General features: G+C 49.7%; 1 protein-coding gene across 9 annotated transcripts in view; it reads left to right on the top strand.

The window, feature by feature from the left end:
* The window catches only part of IQSEC1 (IQ motif and Sec7 domain ArfGEF 1), a 189,316-nt gene extending 165,888 nt beyond the window's left edge, over positions 1 to 23,428 (top strand). For 5 of the 9 annotated variants that reach the window (XM_070405876.1, XM_070405873.1, XM_070405874.1 and 2 more), the window contains exons 6-14: positions 100 to 266; positions 5,706 to 5,845; positions 6,267 to 6,296; positions 7,608 to 7,733; positions 8,947 to 9,046; positions 11,128 to 11,289; positions 12,310 to 12,486; positions 17,441 to 17,490; positions 18,723 to 22,985. In XM_070405876.1, coding sequence (XP_070261977.1) covers positions 100 to 266; positions 5,706 to 5,845; positions 6,267 to 6,296; positions 7,608 to 7,733; positions 8,947 to 9,046; positions 11,128 to 11,289; positions 12,310 to 12,486; positions 17,441 to 17,490; positions 18,723 to 19,271 — 1,501 coding nt within the window. In that variant the 3' untranslated portion in view covers positions 19,272 to 22,985. Of the gene's footprint in view, positions 1 to 99; positions 267 to 5,705; positions 5,846 to 6,266; positions 6,297 to 7,607; positions 7,734 to 8,946; positions 9,047 to 11,127; positions 11,290 to 12,309; positions 12,487 to 17,440; positions 17,491 to 18,722; positions 22,986 to 23,355 lie in introns of those variants that run through there. The other 4 variants (XM_070405877.1, XM_070405878.1, XM_070405880.1 and 1 more) reach the window with 3 other exon arrangements.
* Positions 23,429 to 26,126: the final 2,698 nt, after the last annotated feature.

Below are 26,126 nucleotides of genomic sequence, written 5' to 3'. Positions count from 1 at the left end.
CCAGGTGGAGCTATGGCAACTACTCATGAGTGACAGGCAGATCCACTCCCTGCCCCAACTGAAGGAGCCCTGACCCGCCTCCCTTTCCCCGGCCCCCAGCCAGCGGTACTGCATCTGCAACCCTGGGGTGGTGCGGCAGTTCCGGAACCCAGACACCATCTTCATCCTGGCCTTCGCCATCATCCTGCTCAACACAGACATGTACAGCCCCAACGTCAAGCCTGAGCGCAAGATGAAGCTGGAGGACTTCGTCAAGAACCTCCGAGGTGAGCTGTCGCAGCCCCAGGCTCAGACATACACCTCCACAGACACCTCTAAGCATGAGCTCCACCATGTGTGGGGCTGAGAGGCAAATTTGCATTACCTCCTGCTGGGTGCAGGGGAGAGCTAGGAGGCCTGGCTGCAGCATACCCAGTTCTTGCTCAGATGGGCTTTCAAGCAGTGTTGGTCTCAACAATGCGTGCACAAAGTACAAATTACCATGAAGAGAAAGTGTTGCCTGAGTCTTGGCATGCAGGAAACCTAACTCCTGGAGAAGATGATGATTTTAGCCTGTTATTAAAGGATGAACAGGGGTTTGGCAGGTCCAGGTGGAGGGGAATTAGTCACAAGGGGGCAGAGACTGGAGAAACCAGATCATCACAGCACCAGAAGGCCAGGCCAGGCCAGGCATAGGTTGACCAAGGCCTATTTGGAAGTATGTGTAGGAGCACAGAATGGAGCCTAGGTGCTGGGAGCCCTGAGACCTCCAGCAGGTGGAAGCTGGACAGACTGGCCAGCACATCCCAGCCCATCACTGCTGCATCCCTCACAGCATCTGCCCAGCTATTCATCCTGTACACTTCATGTTCCTCTTGAAACTGTCTTGCCTTTTTGTTTTTGTCTATTTATTTAAATATGTTTTTAAAGGAACTTTATATCACCACTGTAAATGGCAAACCAGTAGCATTTGTCACACATAGGCAGTCATTATGAAAATGAATACAATGAAAAGAAAATACCACTGTTGATTCCAGCAGGAGCTGTTTCTGGCTGGGCCCTGAGGCTGAGGCTGCCCTCTCTTCCTGGCAGGTGGGCCCATCTCAGGTACTGATGAGGTAGGCTGCCAGGGTTCTTGTTCCAGCGTTAAGAAGGGTTCAGCAATCTGGAGAAGGCTGTGCGTAGATTAAATAGGAGTCCGGAGACGAAATATAATTTTGAATGGCATTTGGGGGTCAGAGGAGCTTAGTTTAAAGGAAACTAAGATCTAAGTTCTAAGATCTCAGGTCTCCTCGTCCCAGGACCCCATGCTTGTTATTAACACAAACTGTCCTGAGGCGAGGCAGAGATATACACTTCAAAGGGTCAGGGTTTCCAATACAGAGGCATTGTCAAAATGGGGGAATTAGTCTACGGCTGTTCAGGTGTTTGGCCAGTAGGAGGCAATAACATGTAGATTAAGATGCCCTGAGCTGTCTGGCAGCCAACAATCATCCCTTTTCAGGTTTGGGGAAATGCCATCAGCCATTCCCAGATTCAGCTCTGCTGTCATGCTGGAATTGGTTTCCAGCAGTAGGCAGCAAGAAGGGAGGCCTTCTTGGAGTTGGATAGGGAAGGAATCGAAAAGGGAACAGCTATCTTCCAGCTGACTCCATGTTGGCTGATGGCATGGGCCTTGTGTACCTGGAGTTCCTGGAAAGAAGGGAGGAGGAGCTGGGTCCTCTCCTTGGGAAATACCAGCTGCAGCGGGCTGAGGTACCCTTTAAATGGCATCATATTTTAATTTTTTTTTCACCCAGAAGTTCTTTTTTTTTTTTTTTTTTTTTAAATTTTAAATCAAATATTTAATGCCAAAGTGAGACTGCCAGATACCTAATAATTACTCAACAAATGTTTGTGAAATACAGTTAAATTGAAATAATTTTCAATGCAGAGTTCATAAGTTATAAAACCAGAGCTGGAGTGCTTACCCTGCCTTAGAAGTGGAAATTTGGGTGAATTTCTTTTTTCTTTTTTTGTTTTTTTAAATCTTTATTGTTCAGATTACATTTGTTCCTCTTTTTTTTCCCCCCATAACTCCCCTCCTCCCAGTTCCCGCCCCACCCTCCGCCCTCACTCCCCACCCACTGTCCTCATCCATAGGTGCACGATTTTTGTCCAGTCTCTTCCTGCATCTCCCATTCCCCTTCCCCCCCCAAGAATAGTCAGTCCATTCCCTTTCTATGTCCCTGATTCATTATAATCACCAGTTCATTCTGTACATCAGATTATTTATTCACTTGATTCTTAGATTCACTTGTTGATAGATGCATGTTTGTTGTTCACAATTTGTATCTTTACCTTTTTCTTCTTCCTCTTCTTAAAGGATGCCTTTCAGCATTTCGTATAATACTGGTTTAGTGGTGATGAACTCCTTTAGCTTTTCCTTATCTGTGAAGCTCTTTATCTGACCTTCAATTCTGAATGATAGCTTTGCTGGATAAAGTAATCTTGGTTGTAGGTTCTTGGCATTCATCACTTTGAATATTTCTTGCCATTCCCTTCTGGCCTGCAAAGTTTCTGATGAGAAATCAGCTGACAGTCGTATGGGTATTCCCTTGTAGGTAATTGAGTCTCTTTCTCTTCCTGCTTTTAAGATTCTCTCTTTGTCTTTTGCTCTTGGCATTTTAATTCTGATGTGTCTTGGTGTGGTCCTCTTTGGATTCCTTTTGTTTGGGGTTCTCTGCGCTTCTTGGACCTGTAAGTCCATTTCTTTCACCAGGTGGGGGAAGTTTTCTGCCATTATTTCTTCAAATAGGTTTTCAATATCTTGCTCTCTCTCTTCTTCTGGCACCCCTATAATTCTGATATTTGTACGCTTGAAGCTGTCCCAGAGGCTCCTTACACTATCTTCGTATTTTCGGATTCTTTTTTCATTTTGCTTTTCCAGTTGGGTGTTTTTTGCTTTTTCGCATTTCAAATCTTTGACTTGATTCTTGCGCTCCTCTGGTCTGCTATTGGGTGTCTGTATAATATTCTTTATTTCAGTCCGTGTATGCTTAATTTCTAGTTGGTTCTTTATCATAGCATCGAGGGTCTCATTAGTTTTCGTGAGGCTCTCATCAAGTTTATTGGCTGCTTCTAGCACATTATTGCAAGCCCTCAAAATTGCGTTTTTTAGCTCTATATCCTCCATTTCTGTCATGTTTTTTTGTCTCCGCATTTTTTATGCTTTCTCGGTGCACCCCCTTGTGGTCTTTGTCCTCTGGAGAGGTGCTAATCTAGCCTTTGCCTGAAGCAATCCGGCAAATGTCTCTGCGCAGGGCTTTGGTGGGGCGGGTCCCAGGGGATCAACAGGGCGGGCGGAGGGAGCAGTTATGACTGCTCTCAGTCCTGTTCCCAGAGCCTCTGCTTCTCAGAACCCCGGCAACAGCTGCAAACCTCGGAGAGAAAGCTGCCCTCACGTTTCAACTGATGCCAGACAATCCCGCTTCTCCCGTTTGAGTCTGAGTCCCTAGAGACTCGCCCAGATCTGGAGCTCAGAGTCTGAGACTCCCTCCTGATTGAAAACGACAACCGCGCCCTCAGCCACCAGCCCGCTTTGCGCGAGCACCTCGGTACCTTTATATTTTCCAAACTGCGCCTCCTCTGAGCCTCGGTATGCTGTTCTCTTTCCTTCTAGTTGAAGAGTCTCTCCTCAGCCAGCTTTCCTGTGGTTCTGGATGATGTCCGTTCCGTCTTTTAGTTGTATTTTTGAAGTGGTTGTTTGCGGCAGCAATCTCAGGTGTTCACCTATGCCGCCATCTTGGTCTCCTCCTCACCCAGAAGTTCTTAATTTATTAATCCTTTCATGGAAATCTGCACAGTCACCACAGATCAAGTCCCTGAAGAATCTTGACTCCTGCGGTCCCATCTCCAGCTCACTCTCTGCAGCACCCACGCTGGCCTCTGCAGCCCCTGCCTCTCTTCATCCTGTTCTTGTGTTCCTTCTGTTTTCTTGAGGTCTTCTTCTCATACAGGTCATGTCTTGCAAGTCTATGTTTGGGTTCATTTTTCCTTGTGTAATCAAAGGAGTTATAAATCATGCCAAAGCTGGCTGTCTAGCCACCACCAAAATGGGTTCTGAATCCAAATACAAAGATGACATCTGGTGTAGTCTTGTACAATTTGGTAGTTTTCCCTGAATTTCTGTCTTGGGTACTGATGCCTTCCCAGGGTGAAGGACATCAATGATCATTTGTTTACACCGAAGTAGTCTGTTGGCAATGAACTTCCTGGTCCAGATAGTTACTATGTCGTTCATGATGGCGGCCGATCTTCAAGCAGCCAGGAGGAGGTATCATATTTTTTAAAAAGAAACAAAAGTTGGTCTAAATCAAGTCCAACTGTGAGCTTGTTGAGCTGTTTAAAATTTCTACTCTTCTCCTTTATTTTTGTAGTAAAGGCTGCTCTGTCAATCCCTCTCCTGGGTCAGATAACTCTCTCTGATCTGTAGGTCCTTGGTGCACCCCCTAGTGGTGGGCACTGCCATAACACAAAGGCTGGAGAGAGCAGAGGCCACCAGGACATAGGGAGGAGCACTTCCGCCCCTCCCAAGCTTGGCTGGCCCCTGAGGGCAGGGAAGCTCACTTCAGAGCACTCAGATGGTCACTCCCTGCATGGAGCATTCACTGTGTGAGGCCTTCTGCTAGGTCAAAGGACTTGGCAAGCCCCTCCCCATAGCCTCGTCAACAGTTTTACTAATCCTTTGGTTGAGCTAGTCTGTGGTCTGAGGATGGATGTGGGTTTGTGTTTCTCCTGTGAGTAGGGCTGAGTTTCTTTTCTCACAGCAGTTTTCATAGTGGTATAGCAGAAGGTATGCACTTGTTGTCAGAGCAATCCAGGTTTGAGTCTTGCCCCTGGATTCTGCCCATGTGATGTGGGACAACAGCTGGCAAATGCACCAAGATCTCACTCTGAGGGGCATGCCAAGAGCTGCTCACACTTCTCACCACAGCTCTGAGAAGCCACCCATGTTCTTGGTGGTCTTTTTCACAGATGCTCAGCTCAGAAAGATTGAGTCACAAGGCTAACAAGGGGCGAAGTGAGGATGGGCCAAGTGTTGGAAACTAAACTTACAAACCCTCCCCTCACCACAAACCCAACCTCTTCCCCAGGCCTTGGCTTTCTCATCTATGGAATGGGGATGGTATGCCCACCCCACGGGGCTGTGGTCAGGATCAGCAAGGTAATATTTATAAAGCCCTCTATCAGCCCTCCTGTGGTTGTCCAGGTGGCTGTGCTGGCCTTGTCCCTGGTGGAAGGATTCTGAGGAATTTGTGTTTGACTGAGGATGTTTAGTAGCTGTGGGTCTGGAAGGTCTGTGGTTCTGCTGGGACTGGTGAAAGGGATCACTGTTCTGAATTGGGTTAGAAACTGGTAAATTGGAGTAAGCCTGGGGCTTGAGACTGAAGGGACCACCCAGACCCTAGCCCAGTGATGGCGAACCTATGACACGCGTGTCAGAGGTGACACGTGAACTCATTTTTTGGTTGATTTTTCTTTGTTAAATGGCATTTAAATATATAAAATAAATATCAAAAATATAAGTCTTTGTTTTACTATGGTTGCAAATATCAAAAAATTTCTATATGTGACATGGCACCAAAGTTAAGTTAGGGTTTTTCAAAATGCTGACACGCCGAGCTCAAAAGGTTTGCCATCACTGCCCTAACCTGACTAACGCCTGGCCACTGTCTCCTGCCTAGGTGTAGACGATGGTGAGGACATTCCCCGAGAGACACTGATTGGTATCTATGAACGGATTCGCAAGCGGGAGCTGAAGACCAATGAGGACCATGTGTCCCAGGTGCAGAAGGTGGAGAAGCTTATTGTGGGGAAGAAGCCGGTATGTGGTGGCCCTATGTCCCAGGGGAGTTGCTGGGGGCATGAGTTGCTCACATCCCCCTTCCCACCCAGCGCCCTGCTGCCAGTGGCCCTGATGCCCCTTCCAGGCAGGGCTGGTGAATTCTTTCAGGATTTGGGTTTCTTTGAAAAACTTCTAATATTTGGGAATAACAGCCATTTGCTCTGGGTTAAAGTTGGAGAAGCTGAGGATTTTAATAAACCAATGGGCAGGGTTGCACAGTTCCTTGGTGACTTGGGAATGCCCTCAGCCTGCCAGTGAGAGGGCCTTCCCTGTCCACCCCCTTGGGTGTGGCTGGATAGAGCTAAGGAAAGATGCCGTGGGAGGGCATTGCCCCTCAGGCACCCAGGTGCATCTTTTGCAACATTGATTTTTTTTCTTTGTTTGCTATTTCCCCATTTAGATTGGATCCCTGCATCATGGGCTTGGCTGTGTGAGTATCCCTCTGCTTTCACGTTCTGACTAATATCCCACCCTAGGGGTGCCCCATGTGCCCACATCTTCCTGCTCCCAGATCCACAGTTCTGGCTGCTTGAGTTAATTCTGCAGCAATAAGAAATATGGTTTTCATAATTAACCCAGACTCAAATCTCTGCAGGCCCAGAGATTACAGTCTGTGCTGTCAGGCTAAAAGCAGTCTCCTTCCCTCTCCTCTGGGCCCAGTTGAGCTCAGAGACCCAGGTTGGTCCCCAGACACTGAGACACTGATGTTTATTGGAGGGCCTTCTCTTTCCCCACCCAGCCCAAGCTCTGTCTCCAAAATGTGCTTCTGTGACCTGCCCTTGTCCACCTGTCCAGCCCCAAAAGCCATCATCCTCTTTACTTTGTACTTTTGCTCCAAACAGTATTGTTCCCTGAATCAGCCCTCCTGCGTTTGTGCCAGGCTCGGCCATGCATTTCCTTCCCCTTATCTTGTCTTCTTAATGTACTGAGCTCGGGCACCCTTCTACCAGGGCACCCTTGCAGAGTTAATGCTCCTTGGCTACTACTATGCTTACCCTCTGGGGGTCTTAACTGGGCATGTACTGTCTCCTTACTGACCCATCTGTCTCCTGTGGCTTTAGGATCACTCCCAGAGCCACAAGTGGGCCTACATGATGGTTTATCATCCCAGGCCTTGATAGCAGCTTGTACTTCGGCAAGGTCGGGGGCTCTTTGAATCTGTGACAGGTGTGTTCAGAGGCAGGTGTACAGAGCAGAGGGTCAGACCAGGCCCCACAGAGCAGTGACTGCTGGCTCAAGTTTGGATAGGGTCTTTCATGCTTCAGAAATGTTAATCATTTAGGAGGGGTCTGGAGAATGGGACAACTCCGAGGCTCTGCAGCTCCTCGTGTGTGGCTGAGGCAAGTTGTCAGCTTCTCTGTGCCTCAGTTTCCTCATCTAGGGTAGATTCTCTCTAGAAAAAATATTTACAGGAGACTAATGGGCACTTTGGGGACTCAGAAAACAAACATTCCCCTCTGGCTGGGGCTCACATGTGAAGATGGTTCTCTAAGGAGTCTGGTACCTGCCTGAAAGAATCGAGCAGAGGTCTCACCAGAAGGGGCACCCTTACCCTGGCTCTACAGGACAGGCAGGAAAACAGCTGCAAGCCAGAAACATGGTCTATTCTGCATGGTCTGTAAGAAAAGGTGTTTGGAACACAGGCCCAAGGACTGGGCTCCTCACATTCAGGCTAGACTGTGCTACCCAGGCTCCAGAGGCAGGACAGGCTGCTGAGGACACACTTCCCTTCCCCCCACAGGTTCTCTCTCTGCCTCACCGGCGGTTGGTCTGCTACTGCCGACTCTTCGAGGTTCCAGACCCAAATAAGCCCCAGAAACTCGGACTGCATCAGCGAGAAATCTTCCTGTTTAATGACCTCCTAGTGGTACGTGGTTCCCCACGGATTCATGGCTGACAGCTGTTATGCAGGGAGACCTGGCTATGTGCCTGCACGTGGGGAAATGCCCACACAGGTGTGGGGTGGAGGTGATGGGGTAGAGTTAGCCCAGGTCTTTGGGTTGCCAGGAGCAGAATCTAACACAGACTGCTACCATTGAAAATGGGGCTTTGTTGGCTTATGTAAAAGTCCAGAAGGGGATTTGGAGCTTCAGCCCTGGCTATTCCAGAGGCTCAAACATGTCAGCAGGACTCCTTTTGATGACCTCCATTGCTCAGCTGTGTAGGTTCCTCCTCTGTGTGGGCTCCCTTCTCAGGCAGGCTTCATCCTAGAAGGGAAAGTCGACCTTGGCTGCTCCAGGCTTAATTTTATCTCCTCGGCCACCAGTAGGATTCACTTCTTAAAAATCCGAGCAACAGTCTTGTTGTTTCCAGTGCCAGAGCTAGTCATGAGGCCAGGCAGGTGTGGTGCTGTCTAAGTGCCTAAGCCTGGATCACAGTCCCCAGGACTAATGGATTGAGGGTGGCAGACGGGGGTTCCCCAAAGGGAGATTGAGGAGTGCTTGCCCCGCAAAAAAGGCAGCACGGATGTGAGCCAGTGGGGATGAAGATGCCTCTGCAAAGAACAGGGGAAACCTGTTCTTGGATCTTTGTCCCCCTGCATGCCACAGACTTTTCTTGCTGGAGGACCCTGTCCCTAGTCCCCACCTGCTTGAGTATCAGCCTCACTTTTGTGATTCCTGAGGTGGGAACCAGATGTGTGGGTTCAAGTTATTTTTAAGCATCCTGACCTTGAGCAAGCCACTTCACACCTCTGAATCTGTTTCCTTTGTGAAATTAATCTCCGAGGGCACAGTGATCAGACAGGATCCTGGACATGAGACCCTTGCACGACATCTTCAGTGCCACATGCGATAATGTGACTGCCAGCTCTCTGCTGGGTTGAGGGGCTTTGTAGCCAGCCAGGATGGCACTAGGGTCTGGCAGGAACAGAAAGCTGTCCACGTCAAGGAGTGAGTGGGCGTGTGTTCCTCCCCGTGTCAAGTCCTTCCTCCTGCAGGGCCTCCTGACTTCTGAACCACAGAGTCATTCTTACAGAAGCACGTGGTCTCCAGCAGATCCATTTTCAGTCCTGAGCTCCCAGAGCTGCTCCAGGGCAGGGCAGATGGTGTGGCTCAGTCTCTGTCTCTGGCTGCCCCCAGGTCACCAAGATCTTCCAGAAGAAGAAGAACTCGGTGACATACAACTTCCGACAGTCTTTCTCCCTGTACGGCATGCAGGTCCTGCTCTTCGAGAGCCAGTGTAAGTGTGTGCTGCTTCCCAGGCCTGCTGTGCATGTGCTGGAGCACTGTGCGCACGAGGCCAAGACCCGCCTTACTCTCTCCTTCCTCCTGTGCCATCAAGGACAGAGCCCAGGGTAGCTTCGATGCTCTGAAAGGCAGCAGTAATTGGGAAGAATTTAATAACATTAAATATGGTGCTCACTGGTTTACTTTTACTGTTACTTCTTGCAGGTGATAAGATACTTTAGGGCAGAGTAAATTTACTTAAATAAATGTTGATAAGAAAGCACGAAGTAAGTGGCATAGATGATATGCAAATGTGGGCAAACAGGTGAAGGTAATACAGGACTACAGGTCCAGGGCTGAGCCCCGGAGTGGACCACCAGGGTTCAAACTGGTTGTGTGGCCTGGCTGCTTAACCTCTCTGGGCTGCGTGTCCTTTATCTGTGATGTGGGTGATGCTACGCCATAGAGTTAGTGGCGTGTGGAACGCTTCTGGCAGAGGAAGCACTAGGTCAAGTACCACTGGAGACCTTCTCTGGGTGTGAATGGATCGTGGGTCTGGGGATTTTGGAAGGTAGTTGGCTCCTAACCAGGACACCCCCACTGACCTTATCTTTTGACCTTGCTCCTTCTCATGTCCCTGTTCTCCTTTTCCTCTCTCCTGGTGAAGGTCCCGAGTTGCAGGCTGACCCAGTCTTCCTAGGATGAGTGGGGGACGGTCCTGCTGGAGTGCCTGAGGGGAGGGCGGTAGGGTCTCCGCAGCAGGGCCGCCCCCATCCTCTCAAGACAGGTGGCTGTGGTGCCATGTGATCAGCCTTCCATCCACAAGTGGAAAGTTCAGGCCTGGATTTGGGGCTCTTTGCCTCTTCTTTGTCCTAAATGGGAACAGCACCTGCTGTTCCCTCTCCTTTCCCACATGTCTAGGAGAGGCCCAGCGTGCCAACCCTGCCATCTCCCCACTTTCTGCCCCATCTGCCCTACCCAAGGCCGGAAGGCCTGCCTTGCCTGGGTTTCATCAGGCAGCACCATGGGGCTGGTGCTACCCCCCACTGTCCCCAGCAGCCGGACTAGACTGAATCCCTAGACAGAGGCTGTATCTGAATCATTTTCAGATTCTGAGGGCTCAGTCCATGGTCCTGGGCACAGATGCTAGTAAGAGCTGACCTTACCTTCCCCAGGCCATGCCTTCACACCAGGGGCCACACACTGCCAGCCCCGGGTCAGTCTGGCTCAATTATGTTATATTTAGTTTGTATACTTTTAAAAATTTGTTGAGCTGATATTTAAATCCTCACATTAATACTTTTGGCTTCTCTTGAAAAATGAGAAACATTTGGCACTGCTAAGCCCGCATTCCTGCCTGCTGGCTCCTGGCTGCACACTCCATCCCAGCACTCTCAGTGCTCATAGTCCCACCTGCACTTGGGAGAGTCACATGGCTTCTAAGCATTTGCGTTTCCAGCCTTGACATGGATCAAAAGTGGGATTCATGTTTGAGTCAAGATCCTGCAAACTCCCTGTGGCTGAAGCTTGATTCCCACTGAGGGGAGAGATGCTTCCAGGAGACCAAAGTCCCAGAGACCCCTTGTGCTTGGAAGGGGCACAGGCAAGTCTGAGCAGAAAGACCCTGCACTCAGCAAAGAGTGTGTTGGGTGTGGGGTACCCACAGTGCGTCCAGGGTTGCTAAAGGTCTGGAGGCCATTCGGGTCTAGATGACTGGGTAAGACACTCCACCGAGCGCAGGGTGCTGCCCCTCTCTTGGACTCGGCACCTGGCTGCTGTCTCAGTGAGGATCCGGGCGCCTAACCTTCAGAATGGAGGAGAAGAAGAGGGCCTGGCTTCCCTTACATCAGCCAGATCTTCCCTGACTCTCATAGGAAGGAGCACAGACCTGAGTTGGCAGATGGAGGTTGTCTGGTGGTCTCTCCAGTCTGCACTATGGAAGCATTTTCTCCCTGTCAGACGTGCCTGCTGAGACCTGCACTCTGACCACTTCTTCACGCCCATCCTGAATTCAGACTGGTATTTTCTTGACCAGGAGTAGAGATGACAGAGAATGCAGGGGCCCATTGGTTCTCCTCTCTTTCTCCTTTGCAGACTACCCCAATGGCATCCGGCTCACGTCTGCAGTCCCTGGAGCAGACATAAAAGTGTTAATAAACTTCAATGCTCCCAATCCTCAAGACCGGAAGAAATTCAGCGATGACCTGAGGGAGTCCATTGCGGAGGTGCAGGAGATGGAGAAGCACAGGATAGAATGTGAGTTACAGACCTCTTGAGGAGGAAGAGCCAGCAACCCTGGCATCATCTTTTTTTTCTTTTTTTTTAATTTCAGAGAGAGGGAGAGGGGAAAAAAAGAGATAGAAACATCAATTATGAGAATCATCGATTGGCTGCCTCCTGCACGCCCCCTACTGGGGATCAAGCCTGCAACCCGGGACTGTGCCCTTACAGGGAATCGAGACATGACCTCAACCACTGAGCACCACCGGCCAGGCTGCCCTGACATCTTTTAAGATTTGCTGGACATAGGTGTTGGCTTCTATATGGTGGCAGTGACTCTGTGAGCCCACAGAAATGAGCTGTCCTGGTCTTTTCTGGCCTTCCCATGTCTATGTGACTGGCAGACCACATGCCCAGGCCACAAAATGTGGCAGCGGCCTCCTGGTGAGAGCCAGGCTTCAGAAGCCCATGCCTGTTCTGACTGGGGAGGCCCCTGGTTCCTGGTCACCTCCTGGGACAGGAGCACCCGGAGTTCTATGTGGTTATTCTATTCATCTTCTGCATCAGGGCCCAGCAGACTGAGAAAGTTGCAGCCACCCCCATCCCCTGGGTTTGTTGGAACTGATGATAACCCCTGCTTCTCCTGGCTCCAGGTGTGCAGGCTCAGGTGTGCCTACCTCTGGCCCTTCCATGAAAGGCCAGTTAACACTTGTTCATCCAGACCGAGCCTCTCTGTCTCCTTCTTGACCCTCAGGCCTGGAAAGAGACTGTCTTTCCTGCAGACCACAGGGCACTTGAGCCTCTCCCGCCTCCCTCCTGGGTCTTGTTTGGCTCCCTTTTGTTGAAGGTAGCCATCATACTTCTTCTCCAAGACAATGCTCGCCCTTCTTTTTTCCCCATTTCAGGTAGATGAAGACTTGGTACAGTGCCAACCTTGAACAGAGGGCAGTGGTCCTCTTTATTCCTCCTGGTGGGGGTTCCTATCCCTGGCCCACCCCCACCCCAACCCTCACCAAGCTATGCTCCTCTCACTGGGCCCTTGCTCCTCTATTTCAGCGGAGCTTGAGAAACAGAAGGGTGTTGTGCGGCCCAGCATGTCCCAGTGCTCCAGCCTCAAAAAGGAGTCTGGCACTGGGACACTGAACCGAGCCTGCCTGGACGACAGCTACGCCAGCAGTGAGGGCCTCAAGCGCAGTGCCCTCAGCAGCTCCCTGAGGGACCTCTCAGAAGCTGGTAAGAGCTGAGCCTAGGACTCAGACGGGCACACTGGTGGTCGGGCATGCACTGCGCGCCGGGATGGTACTGCAGTGTGGCTGGCAGTAGAGGGCTTGGACGGACAGTGCTGGGTTTCCCATGACCATCCCCAAATCAGAGCAGCATGTGACCAGGCAGAGGGGACAGCACCAAAAGGCAAAAGAAAACAGGACCAAATTGTTAAAGGCAGAACAGCAAGGAAGTTACCCCATTCTCCCTTTCTTCTTCTAAGAGTTTTATTTATTTATTTTCTGAAAATGGCTCTTACAAGAGTGAGCCAGACTCGCTGGTAGATGTGTTCTGTGTACTCTGTGGCCAAGCCCTGTGCTTTAGGCTGATGAATGAAATGGAGTAAAGCTTTCTAAGCTGTCTCTGAAATCCCCTTTCCCACTGTCCCTGGTCTTGCTTTCTCCCCAGTGGTCTCCCTTTTGGGCCTCTGTCCAGCCAGAAGCGGCAGCCACAGGCGGCCCTGGGAGTCAGGGGAAAGCCCTGGTGGGAACTGTGAATTTTGTTCTTTGTTTCTGTGTTTAATTTGCTGCCAGCCTCTTAACCCCCAAGCAAGCAGCACCCCTCAAGCCTCCCAGCTTTCCTGGGGCACAGATGGGGGAGAAGTTGTACCTGGGTATCAGGAGCAGGGGGCTTCTCCTGGCAGCCCTCACATGGTCTGGCTGTCGTGGCAGGGCCAGGTGAAGCAGGGAGGTGTGGGTGCAGACCCAGCCAGTTGCCTGTGAGTGCTGCTCCCACCTTATTTGCCTGCTGCGCTGTCAGACAAGCTGTGGAGTGAGGGGAGGGGTGCACTCTGGCAGTCTCCTCAGCCACCTACTAGTCATATCAGCTTCTTCTGGGAGGAGGCTCAGGGTTTGCAGTGGAGTGGGGCTTGCAGGGCATTGCACAGAGGGCATGGGGTTGTGCCCAGCACTGTAGGCTTCTGGGACCCTGGGCTCTACCTGCCCCAATGCCCCAGGTAACCTGGCCCCAGGAGCCCCTACTTTGTTGGGAAAGACCTTCTCAGGATGAGATCAGTGTCCTCTTCTCCAGGGGCCCAGCAGCCCCTCCCCTCTTAGAGGCTTGCCCCCCCCCCCACCTTGCCTCAGGCATCGCCAAGTGGCCAGCTCAAGGCCCCCTAAAAGAGCCTGCTCATGACCCCACCTGGTACCTGTCTAGCCAGCAGCTGCCTCCCTTTGTTTGGCTTATTTATTTCCCAGAAATGTTTTCTTTCTTTTTTATTTTCTTTTTTTGAGTTGGACTTTTCCTTTGCTTTTGTCTTGTCATTTTTTTTTCTCCATAGTGAAAATCAGAAATCCATTGCCAGCATGAGGGTTAACCCAGGGCTTCTTAACCCCACCCCGTTGACATTTTATTCTGATAATTTCTTGCTGTGGGGACAGTTCTGTGCAAGAGGTTCAGCTGCATCCCTGCTCCACCTCCCAGTCATGACAATTAGTAATGTCTCCAGAAATTGCCAGGTGTCCTCTAGGAGGCAAAATCACCCTTGGTTGAGAACCACTGGTGATTTCCCAGCAACACATATCTGGACTACCGTGTGCCTCTGCAGATTTGGGGCCTGGGGCCTGCGTTTGAGTTTGTGCAGTGGAACAGGCTCTGGCCTCTCTGTTCCCTGGAGGCCTTCTCAGGTGGCAGTGGAACTGAGGCACTCAGCATGTGCCCACTCTGCCGCAGCTTGGAGCTTAGGAGTCAGACAGAGCCCCATGACAGGCACACGGCCATGTGAAGGATGGAGTTCCAAGATTTGGCAGACTTCCATTTATTGTTACTATTGCTGCTATCATTTAGGGATTCTGAGCTGAGAAGGGCTCTAGGATTGTGTCCTCTCAGGAATGAAGCTACAATGAAACAAGTTCCCAGGAAAGAAAGGACCCCCGACCCAGGAAGGTTGGAGGATGAGATAAGGTGGGTGTTTGAGTCCTGGCAGTCACCAAGGCCCCAGACTAAGGACAGGCCACCTGTGACTTCCAGAGGGAGACAGGCCAGTGTCAGCAGCCTTCCAGAAGATGCTGGGCTCGGCAGTCGGAGATGTGGTGTTATGTGCTCTGGACTAGGAGGGACAAAGCTCTCCAGAGTTCACGTCACTCCCACTCATCATGGCCTTCACCAAGATGACCTTGTCAAGAAGGGGCAAGGCCCTGGGCAGCCTGTTTCCTCAGGAAAGCCAGCGCTCAGTGGTTGGCAAGTCATTGCTCCCAGAGAAGCTGCCCAATCTTGCACTCACACTTCTATCCAGGAGACAACACACCAGCAATGTGGCCTCAGCCCTTCATGAACCTTGAGGACCCAAGAGGCAGCCATGCTTCGATGCTCATGACTGGCAGCAGAAGCCTCCAGGAACCCACAATGTTCTGAGTGGTAGAGGAAGGGGCCTGGGCTCCAGTCCAAGCTCCCACTGAGCTGCAAGGCCTCACTCCATGTCCCTCCACTTGGTCTTCCTTCAGTTTGGCCCTATGTTTGTGTCAGTGGCACCAGAGCTTTGCTGGCCTGTGATCGAGGACTGGCAAGGACCTGGATGCAGTGTGACTGGGCCTCTGCCCTGCCCCAGGTTAGCCAAGTCATGGTCAGCACTGTCTGTAGGCCCTTCCCAGCCTAACTGTTCCACAACGGCCCCGGGGATGGGGGACCTGCCTGCACCCATCACCACTGCAGGAGCAGAGCTGAGACCTGCTGCATCCTGTGTGGGAAGACTCGGGAGCTCTTGGGGCCCAGTTTCCAAAGCAGCACATGCTGCCCCAAGACAGGCCCTCCACACACAGACGACCTGTGGCAGCCTTCCCTGGGACAGGGCCATGCTCAGGGTTGCCCTCGGGATGGCCACCCAAGCAGAGTCCCGCAGAGGACACTCAGCACACTGATTTCAGGCTCACGCTGATAAGATCTTCTCTCCCCTCTTCCTGCTGCTCATTAGCTATCAGGCCATGGCCAAGTTACAGTGCTGGGCTTCAGTTTCCCCGGCTGCAAGGTGGGGACTAGCACTTCTCTCCAAGGATCTCTGTGAGAGTCAGCATGTGCCAAGTGTGTAGAGCACAGCCTGGCCATGTGTGTGGATGTGGTCATTGAGGAAGTGTACCTGCGTGGCTTCCAGCATCGCCAAGGGCCACAGGGCAGCCTCTGGGTAGAGAGCCCTGCCTGCATTCTGGCCTGACCCTACCAGGCAGGGGAAGGCTCTGAAGAGCCATGCTGGGAGCCCCTTCCAGACATGGTTTCTGATCAAGCCCTAGGAGAAGTGCTGGCTGGGACAGGGCTTACTTGAAGCTGGTGCAGGACCCAGAGAAAAGGGGAAGGTTACCTGGAAACAGCGCAGAGGAGGGCCAGTGGGTGTGAGCCACTGCTCTAGCGTGCTTTGCCTCGGTTCATAGACAGTGTGTGTGCATGTGTGCACACACCTGGACATGGTGTGCAGCGGGCAGATGTCTGTGGGTAAGTCTGTGAGTGGGAGCTTTGGGACGAGTGCAGAGCACCTGTAGGGTCACCCCACATCTCATACTGAGATGTGGAAAAGATGACTCTGAGAAAGAACATTACTCAAAGGCATCTAAGTTAAAGCTCTCCTGAGTCTTGGCCCATGCTGGGCAGGAGGAGGGCCTTGAGAAGGTCACTCCTCACACCAGCGGGAAGAGGAGGAATGTGACTCTCATCGTACTTCCGTGTGGGATTAGCGTTTTCCTTGGTCCTCAGCAGGTGGTGGGAAACACCTTGCCTCTATCCCTGTGTGGGCCTGTCCTGAGTGGGCTCTGAGGCCTTCTCACACATGCACAGTCCACAAGGCCTTCTGTGGGCCTCAGGCTGGGTGTCAGCAGGCAAGGCAAAGGGACTACATCTTCCCTGAGACTGCCATTCTCTGCCTAGGAGTGAGGTCTTACCCAGGGCATGGCCCAGCATGCTCAGGTGCTGCCCTGAGACCCGAAGGACCCACAAGCACGCCCTCTCCACAGAGGTGTGGGCCACAGAGAGATACATGGCAATACCACCTTCCAGGCTCCTGGGCCTGACCTGGAAGGCAGCATGGCCCATCTGTCTCCACTACCATCTGCATTCCCAGAGACCTGATGGAGGCTGGACCCCTAAGCTTGGGCACCATTGTTCCCGCTGGCCTGGATGTCCTGCTGGAACCCATGAAGAAGTCCTCTGGAGGGACTGTGGCGGCCAGGATGGGCACTGGGCATCCAGCACCAAGAGGAAAACTCAGCCTTCCTCTAATATGGCTAACATATGTTGAGTGCCCACATGTGCCATGCGCTGGGGACATAAAAAGGCATTGGCAGTGAGCGCTGAGAGAATGCTTGTGGCATCCTGGAGGGTGGGGAGGTTTGCCCACAGAGGGGAGCAGGACTCCAGGCCCCTCCCAGTACCCCTGACTCATCCTCCTGTCCCTGACCAGGGCCCTGCACAAACCAAACAGCCCTAGAGGCACTGGGAGAAAAAGGACAGGAAGTTTAGTTTTCTCTTAACCATGATTCCCACCCTGCCTGGAGGGTGAGATGTATATGTATGTGCAAATACATACCATACATATATGAAATTCACTAAAAATCAGGCCGGTGCAGGACCACATTTTGTTTTTAGTCATTGCAGAAGCTTCCTTCACCCTGTCCCCTGTCAGCAGCTGGCTGAGGCCAACTTGAGCATGGGACTTTGGGCCCTACCTGTGTACCCACCTCAGCTCTCCCAGAGGCCCCTCTCCATAGAGTGCCAGTCCAGGAGAAGGAGCTGGTTGAAAAATTATTTTTTATTTATTTATTTTTTTAATCCTGTGTTTTTTTTTAATAACTGTCTACTGTCCTGCAACCAGCTTCCCCTCTGAGCCCCTTCTCCTACCCTCACACCCAGCAGGTGGGCCCCATACCTGAGCCTGGTGGTGGTGGCAGCACAGTGCTCTGGCCTGTGTCTGAGTCTAACCTCTGGTATTGCATGTTCTGGGCAGGGAAGCGAGGGCGTCGCAGCAGTGCGGGATCGCTAGAGAGCAATGTGGAAGTAAGTAGGAAGCACCTACGTTCAGCTGGCTGTTGTGTGTTGCCTCCCTGATCCTTGGTTTATACCTGTTGTCTTTTTATTTTTATTTTTTGCGCTTTCACTACTGCACAGAGGCACAGACACCCCCTCCCCCCTGCCTGCTTCAGCCCAGTGCATGCCAGCTTCCCCTCTGCTAGAATCTCACCGCTTGTTTGGGTTGGAGTGGAGGGTGGGGAGGGCTGGTTTTGGATTGTGTGTTTTAGTTCCCACTTCACTCCTGTCCCCTGTGGTCCCAGCATGGTTCATTAACATCCCTGACTCCTGGGTACCCCCCGCCCCGCCCACCAGCACTGCTCCTAGGCCAGAAGCAGCAGCTGCTGAGCACCAGGCAACCTCCCCATTGGCCAGTCTCCTGACTTCCATGCTCTGAAGACCCCATTGCATTATTCCTGGAGTTTCAATTGCTGTGTGTCTGCAGATAGGGCACAATGGAATTGCTTAACTAGCTCAGGGGAGGAGGAAAACCATAAGAAAACAAAACAGTGTGGATTTCATGAGATTTCATTCATCCTTCAGCCATCTCTGTATTACTGTTCACATCTTAACCACAGCTTGTAGATATTTTTGTTTGTTTCTTCTTGTTTGGTTTGCAGTAGGTAGCTGCAGTGAAATGCCTAGGCAGTCCCCATGCCCAGGACAAGGGTTCCCAAGCCTCTCCTCTCCCTTCACCACCTTCCCAGAAACCTGGGGTTCCACACAGGCAGAGCAAATGCCCTCAGACCCTTTGAGAGGAACCAGGAAAGCTGAGGCTGCGATTTCAGCAGGAACAGCGTTCCTCTTCATGCACACTAGCCTGCCCCACTCCCCTTAGCACACATTGCTCACAAACACCCCCAAACAAACTTCTGATCTGAAAGCTCAGGGTGCTTGTCAGGAGAGAGCCCAAACGTGTACTGCTGCTGCTACTATGACTAGAAAGGAGGGCCCTCCTCACCTGCCCAGTGTCCCCTGTCCTCCCTGGAATGCCCCTTCTCAGGGTCCCTCCAGCCCCGCCCCAGCTGACGTGCCACAATAGTGTGAGAAGTAGCCCGAGTCCTGCCTGCTCCCAGCCCTACCCTCTGCGGGCAGTGAATTGAACTAAACTAAAGATTAGCAGTCAGTGGGTGAACTTTTTACATTTAAAAAAAAAAAATCATTCTGACATAAGTGCTTTAAGATCTTTTAATTTTGATTTCTATGAATTTCCTTTTTAGGGGTCCATCATTAGCAGTCCTCACATGCGCCGGAGAGCTACATCAACACGCGAGTGTCCATCTCGCCCACACCAGACTATGCCTAATTCATCCTCCCTCCTGGGCTCCTTATTTGGGAGTAAAAGAGGGAAGCCCCCTCCTCAGGCTCACCCATCCTCAGCCCCTCCCCAGCCACCCCCACACCCTTTAGGCCTGCCCCACCCGCAGCACTCCATGGTGGGCCACCACCAGGGGCCTGCAGAGGGCCCTCCGCAGGTCCCGACGCATGGGCATCATACCCAGTACTGCCACGTGCAGCAGAACCCACCCCCCTACCACCACCACCACCATTACCACCCACCCCAGCACATCCAGCATGCACACCAGTACCACCATGGCCCCCATGGGGGGCACGTGCCCTACGGGGCCCACACGCACAGCCACCCACCACTGCCCTTGGCCCATGCCAGCCATCCAGGCCACGCAGCACACCACCACGGGCATTCCTCCGCCCCACCGCCCCCTCCCAGCAACAAGGCCAAACCCAGTGGCATCAGCACAATTGTGTAGACAGCTTGGGCCAGGGTCCCAGACTCCCCGGAACAAGTGCACACCACACAGGCACGCCTGGGGCAGCCAGCCTCAGACCAAATCCAGGGCACTTCTGTTCCCATCCTCCCATTTTCCCACAGCCTGGACGGAACCCCTGAGCACATGGGCTTGTGTTATAGGGAGCAAAGCTCCTGATTTAATTTAGCATTGGTGCCCTGGGCTCCATCCACCTCAACCCCAAGGGGTGGGCCACAGGCACTATCAACCTTGAAACAGTACCTCCAGCCCAGGAGATATTGCCCCCCTCTTCTCCAGCTATAGCCCTCAGCTCTCTCCTCCCTAACTGTACATAAATATGAAAAGCCTAGAAAAAGAAGAAACAAGACACACAAAAACAGACAGAACAAAACAGAAAACCCAAAACTTGCTGCATTATTGCTCTTTTATTGACAATGGGCAAAATTAAGTAGACCTGATATGGTTGATGAAAATACGTAAGTAAACTTTATATAATATAAATATATATATAAATAAATAAATAAATATATACTGTATAGGTAGTATTTGTGTGTGAAAGGCAAACATTTCAGTCCACAAAATTAGCAATATAGACTTTACAAGGAGCTCCACATACCTGATAGAAAGACAGTACCTTAGATGAATGTGAGAGTAGACCAAAAATCTAAATGCTAAGGACAAACTCAGATACTTCCATATTTTCATAAAAAGCAGAGAAGTCCCTCTAGGACTAACTATTCATTACTTATTCAGTCATTACTAACTGTGCCAAGTAACATAGCATCTTACTATTTAAAAAAAGTCCAATATCGCTTTATATAAATCCTTATTTTATTAACAGAATACTATCATAAGTAATCAGTATTATAACTGCTCTGTTATTTCAGGTAAGCAAATAGATAAAATGCAGTAAACTACAGAGCAACTCAGGATGGCTGGTTAAGAACTGGCTGTCTTAGAGTATTGGTTACACACATTCATGACACTTGAATAGCTGTGATAACTGTGAATTTCCATGACCCATGGTTCTTTTATATGCACATGATTTGATGCACACTCATTCCGAGTCCTCTGAGAGGGGCATCATACACTGCAGACGTATCATCTCCAACATGAAAAAGACCAGCTCTCATCCTTGCCTCCCTCAGCACCATACTTCCTCATCCTGTTTCCAACTGCAACAGGAGCCTCTTCCAAACCTGCAGGCTGATGTTAGCATTTAGCTACCCAGGGCGGTGTGTGTGTTCCTGTTTTATTTTCTGAGTGGTGGCCATGATCATTGTAACTTCATGTAGCCATGTGCTAGCATAACCCCTGTGTCATCACTGTGGCCCCTCTGATCCCAGCTGACAAGTGCCCAGCCCTCACTGGTGAAGCCCCCGTTGCCTTGTCATGGTCCAGTTAGCTGCCAGGGCATCACATGACTCTCAGCTGTGCTCTTGTTGCTTCCGTCTTGTGACACCATCTGCTCCCCTGGGGCCGGGCGCTGCACGCGTCCGGTTCTGTGCCTGAGTCACATGGGCCATACTTTGTAGTTTCAGCCTTTCGCGACACTGCAGCCACCAGTGCTGTGTTCCTAAGCCGTGGGACCCGAGGACTGCCCATGGCACCTGCCCAGGTGGAGAGCCCTTTCAGAAAGGGCGAAGCTAACGCAGGACTGTGGGCTGCGGAGCTCCATGCTCCGTGGAAGGAGTGGCGAGCTGTGGCTAGACGACAGAGGGAGCCCACCCTAGCCAGCCGGCTGGGCATCTGTCCATTTCCTCCTTTGTCATGTCATTGAGGCCATCATACCAGCAAATCTGCAAACTGAGCACTTTGTTAATCTCCACAGAGAGCAAATACAGCAATCTAGAGTTACGCCTTTTAAAAAAGGAAGTGTGACTAACCTGCCCGCCTTTACCTTCCCATTGGTACGACTTTTCTGTCTTGGACATCTGCTCAGAGAGGAATAAAAAGCACAGGTGTGCCTGATCTGGTCCAGGCCCAGCTTGTGGGAGGCTCCCCAGTCCATTGACTCCTGAATTCTTTGGTTTTCTTTCAAAGCCAGGCTCCCCAAAGCATTCTCTAGTATGCAGTTTAAAGGATGTTCTGACAAGGAAAAGTCAAATTGTACTGCGTGTCATCGGTGTTGATTGTGTGAAGCCACATTTATATATTGTATATTTGCAAAATATATCAGTGTTACTGTTGACAAATAGTTGAGGTAAAGTGATAACATATTAAATATGCCGGCTTTTTTTTTATCCCTCTGTACCAACGGTAGAGTTCAACTGTAAATTCTAGGTTGTTCCAGAAAAGATACAGGCTATTTAGTACAAGGTTGCTCTTTCTGAAGGGGCAATAACTAGGGGAAACAAAACAGAAAGAACCAACAGTACATTCATTGATGGGGCCAGTGGGAGGGGCTCTCTCTCCATTGCATCCTCCGTGCTCCAAGGACCATTCAGAATTCACCTCCAAAACTATTATTGATGTGCCCTGAAGTTTTGTCCAGTGCCACAGGGCCAGGTCTTGTGAAATAGGGCTTCTTGAACAAACTCAGTTTCTCCCTGTGTTTCCAACTTTATACAGGGTATTGGGTTCAGAACCGTGAGGTTTGGTCATTCTCCATGTTTTATTTGTAAACCTGTCCTGGGAGGTGTTTCCAGGAGCACATTGTTCCATTGAAGAGGCTGTCCCATTGTCTGGGCAGCAAAAGCTTCTGATAAACATGTGCTCCATATTGCTTTCACGGGGCTGTGCTCTCTGGATCCCAGCCTGTCAGAGTCACAGCCGTGGGGACCTATTGTTCACAGAGCCCTTGTCCCCTCAGGAGGCTGAGTGCCACCACATTGCTTGTGCCATCTTGTGTGTCAGTATACTCGGGACATCTTCTCAAGTCACACAAATTATTTCAATTACATAATTTCTGACAGGAGCAGGAGACCCTTAGAGGAAACATCTGGTAGTATCACAAAAATCTTTTCTGGGACAACAATTAAATCATATATTTGTACTTTTTTAAGTTTATTAATGAATTGTACAACATTGTAAAAATAAAGTTCATCCTAATATGACTTGCACATCTTGTTAACAATGTCTCCAGTCGCCGTGGAGTGAGACTTCCCACCCTGCGCTGCATGCAGCAGAGGCCTCTTCTTCATCTTTAAAATGACCTAGAAAGACAGCAGCCACTTACACATGACCCTAGGTGTTGACTCAGCATTCCGTATGAAGCTGTGTCTACAGGTTAAGCATGCATCTTACAGTTTTGTTGTAAAAATATCATCACCCTTCCTGTCTGAAATGAGTAATTTTGTACATATTTTAAATAACAATAATCAAAGAAACATTGCACAGTGAATCAGTGTGAAGTGCGGGTGGTGAAAAGGGACAAGCAGGAAGAGCCTGTGCCTCATGTGCATGTACGTTGGTGTTGCTGTTCTGTCTGCGGTCTTGCTGAGGCCGCATGCAGTATCTGTCTCCTCTTGAGAACTGTCATTCACCTTCAAGTTGTTTTAAATGACTAGAATCTGGTCTTGAGTAAAGACTGTTCAAAGACTTCAAGGGATGCCTTGCTCACAAGAAGCCTGACGCCCACTCTGTAACTTTGGGGAGGAAAAGAGTGCTTTGTTTTAATGTGCATTTGTTTGTGAGTAGTAACAGACTCTATTGATGTAAAACCATAGCTGTGATCATGTGGAGAAATCAAATAAATCCTTTAAAATTCTCGGACTCCTTTTCTGAAAAGTCCAGATGTTTCCCTATTGGCCCAGAGAGATTTCCAGCTGACAGGTATGCCCATCTTTGTCGTGACTGTGGGCACTGGTTCTCCTGGAAGACCCTGGCCTGACTTTAATTTGAGAATGTTTAAGATAAAGGTGCATATCCCAACTTTGACTCCAATAAAATATGTCAAAGGTATTTATAATTTCTAGCAACTTCCAAATTTTAGTGCTTTTATCAGGTTAGAGAGAGGAGGTGGCCCATATGAAGAGCTGAGGTGGACTGGAAATGCCTTATGGAGGGCAAAACTCTAATGGTCTAGTTTCCAAATGCTTGATGGGAGTTTATTTAATGAGGTCAACGTTGTCTGTTTTTCCAGATTAACGTGATGTGCAGAATCCGGAAGGTGAATTCTGATTCTACTGGAAGAGTTCTATGAGAACATGACTGACTTGTGCTTCTCCTTCTTTCCTGGAACAAAATCCAGTTCCAGAGAATACTGCCTTAAAGTTTCACTGCATATCATAAAATGAAATAAAACTAGTAGATCAAATTTGTGGAAAACAAAAAGGTTTAGTGACCAAAATTAACCATGGCTTACCACTCATTAAGAAGTGAATTTTGGCCCTGACCAGTTTTGCTCAGTGGCTAAAGCATCGGCCTGTGGACTGAAGAGTCCCAAGTTCGATTCCGGTCAAGGGCATGTACCTTGGTTGTGGGCACATCCCCAGTAGAGGGTGTGCAGGAGGCAGCTGATCCATGTTTCTCTCTCATGGATGTTTCTAACTCTCTATCCCACTCCCTTCCTCTCTGTAAAAAAATCCAATAAAATATATTTTTTTAAAAAAGTGAATTTTGATCCAAAGATGTTCTCAGAAAACCATTCCTTTTCCAGGCCATTCAAGGGTTCTTCAACAGAGTAAAGCTAGTTACTAAAGTCCCCTGAAATACTTAGCTCTACTTCAGCATTTGGGTTAAAGACATACTGAACTGCACACCAATGTGTGCTTGTCTCCCCCGCTCCAGCTTGTGCGCTCCTTGGGGGCATAGAGTGCACCTGACCCACTTCTCTGTGTCCAGTGACCAGCACAGAACTGGTCTTGTCAAAATGCATCTGAAAGTGATAGTTGGCATGGGGAAGCAGGGTCATAGCAAAACAACTGGTTGATCTTAATGTGTGTAAATCATCAACATTTTATGGAAACTTGTTTGCTCAGCCCTTTGCTACCCTTGGCATTGAGGAGTCTAGGTGGGACACACATGATGCTGTCAAACTTCTACAAACGTGGTTCATGATTACTGTTTCCTTCCCCCACTTACAACACATTTTTAGCCCTCATTTTGACCTCACAGCAGCTTTTGAGACTATTCAAGTTCGTTCCCGCAACAGTATTTCCTTGTCACCTCTGTTCCCACACTGTGATCTTCCTCTTTGGGATGTCTTCATTGTCTCCTTTGTAGAGCTGGTAAGTGTTGGTTTGAGGATCAAGTCCAAGCTCTCTTCCTTTCTTTACATTTTTCAGGCCATTTCATGCAGATCCACAGTTTCAGTCTAGCTTCCAAATGTGAATCTGCAGCCCAGACCTCCACTCTGAGCACCCATGTTCCCTTGGATCTTTATCTCCATCACCAAATTGATGATTACACACAGACACACACGAAGTTCTGTGTTCCCTACTTTGACAAATGGTGTCACCACTGAGTTGCATAAATGAGAACTTGGGGATTGTCCTTGACACCTTTCGTTGACTCCAAATCCATCTATCACCAAGCCCTTTTGACTTCCTCTTCCTACATGTTCTTGAATCACCTCTGTCACTGCTTCAGGCCGTCACCTATCTGTCATCTGGACGAGAGCTCCCTGACTGGCCTCCTGTAACATCGTGGTCCCTCAAACCCGTTTCCCACATGGCACCAGAGGAATCTCTAAGGTGCCACCCGTGTAAAGCCATGTGAAGGGCTTCCTGTTGCCCTTATGATTGAAAAAACAAAATCCTTAACATGGCCTTCATGAGAGCTGCATGGGCGGCTCTGCATGGACTGGCTCACCTTCACTTTCCCCTTGCTCTCCAGCCACATGAGGTTCCCAGACAAGCTGAGTTTTCTCCTGCCACTGGGCCTGTGCAAGTGGGCCCTCTGCATCTGTGTTCAGTTAGCTCCTTCATCATTCAAGTCTTAGCTTGGCCATTATCCCCTCTGAAATGTGTTACCTATAGTTATATATTCAGTAGTGTGATAACTTTGTTATAGTAAATGTCACAAGGTCAGGACAGTGGCTGTCCTTACACACTGCTGTAACCTCAACACGTGGCACAAAGTAGGACTTTAATAAATGTTCTACTGAGTATATGAAGACCACAGAGCCCCAAAAGGAAATTCAGTGCTGAAATGCATGATGGCATTTGCAGGTTCAAAATGAGATCCAAGACCTAAAAAAAAGCAATGTGGACCGGAGTGCTGGGAAAAAACTGGATCCTACTGACATTTCTTCTTTATTTTTTTAAAAATATATTTTATTGATTTTTTACAGAGAGGAAGGGAGAGAGAGAGTTAGAAACATCGATAGGAGAGAAACATCAATCAGCTGCCTCCTGCACACCTCCCACTGGGGATGTGCCCGCAACCAAGGTACATGCCCTTGACCGGAATCAAACCTGGGACCTTTCAGTCCGCAGGCGGACGATGCTCTATCCACTGAGCCAAACCGGTTAGGGCGACATTTCTTCTTAAGTCAAGGTGTAGTTTGGGTAGTAGTCGGAGGGTTTTAATCATTGTTTTATCTTTCATCAAAAGTGTTTTAACATTTAGAGCATTTGGAATTACTAGATTTATCAGAAGCAGGGAGGGGGGGAAATCACCCACAACCCCACCAACCCTAAAATAGTTATATTTAAATGTTTGATCTATTTTCATTCCATCTTTTCTTCACACATATTTTTCAGTTACATAGTTCACATCTTCTGTGTGTGTCCCAAAAGGTGTGTAAGTATTATTTGGTGCTTCTCATAAAAAGAAAGAATTTTCACAATCAAAAACATGTAGGAAATGCTGAATTAAAGTTAAACAAGTTTTTTTTTAAATGATGTTTTTATTGATATTAGAGAGAAAGGAAGGGGGAGGGGGAGAGAGAGATGGGCTGCCTCCTGCACA

This window comes from Myotis yumanensis, unplaced genomic scaffold (genome assembly GCF_028538775.1).
Source record: "Myotis yumanensis isolate MYYU_CA2020_CCGP unplaced genomic scaffold, mMyoYum1.0.hap1 SCAF_2, whole genome shotgun sequence".
NCBI classification, from domain to species: Eukaryota; Metazoa; Chordata; class Mammalia; order Chiroptera; family Vespertilionidae; genus Myotis; species Myotis yumanensis.
Note: the sequence above shows the minus strand (reverse complement) of the source record. Positions and strands in the feature narration are given on the sequence as shown.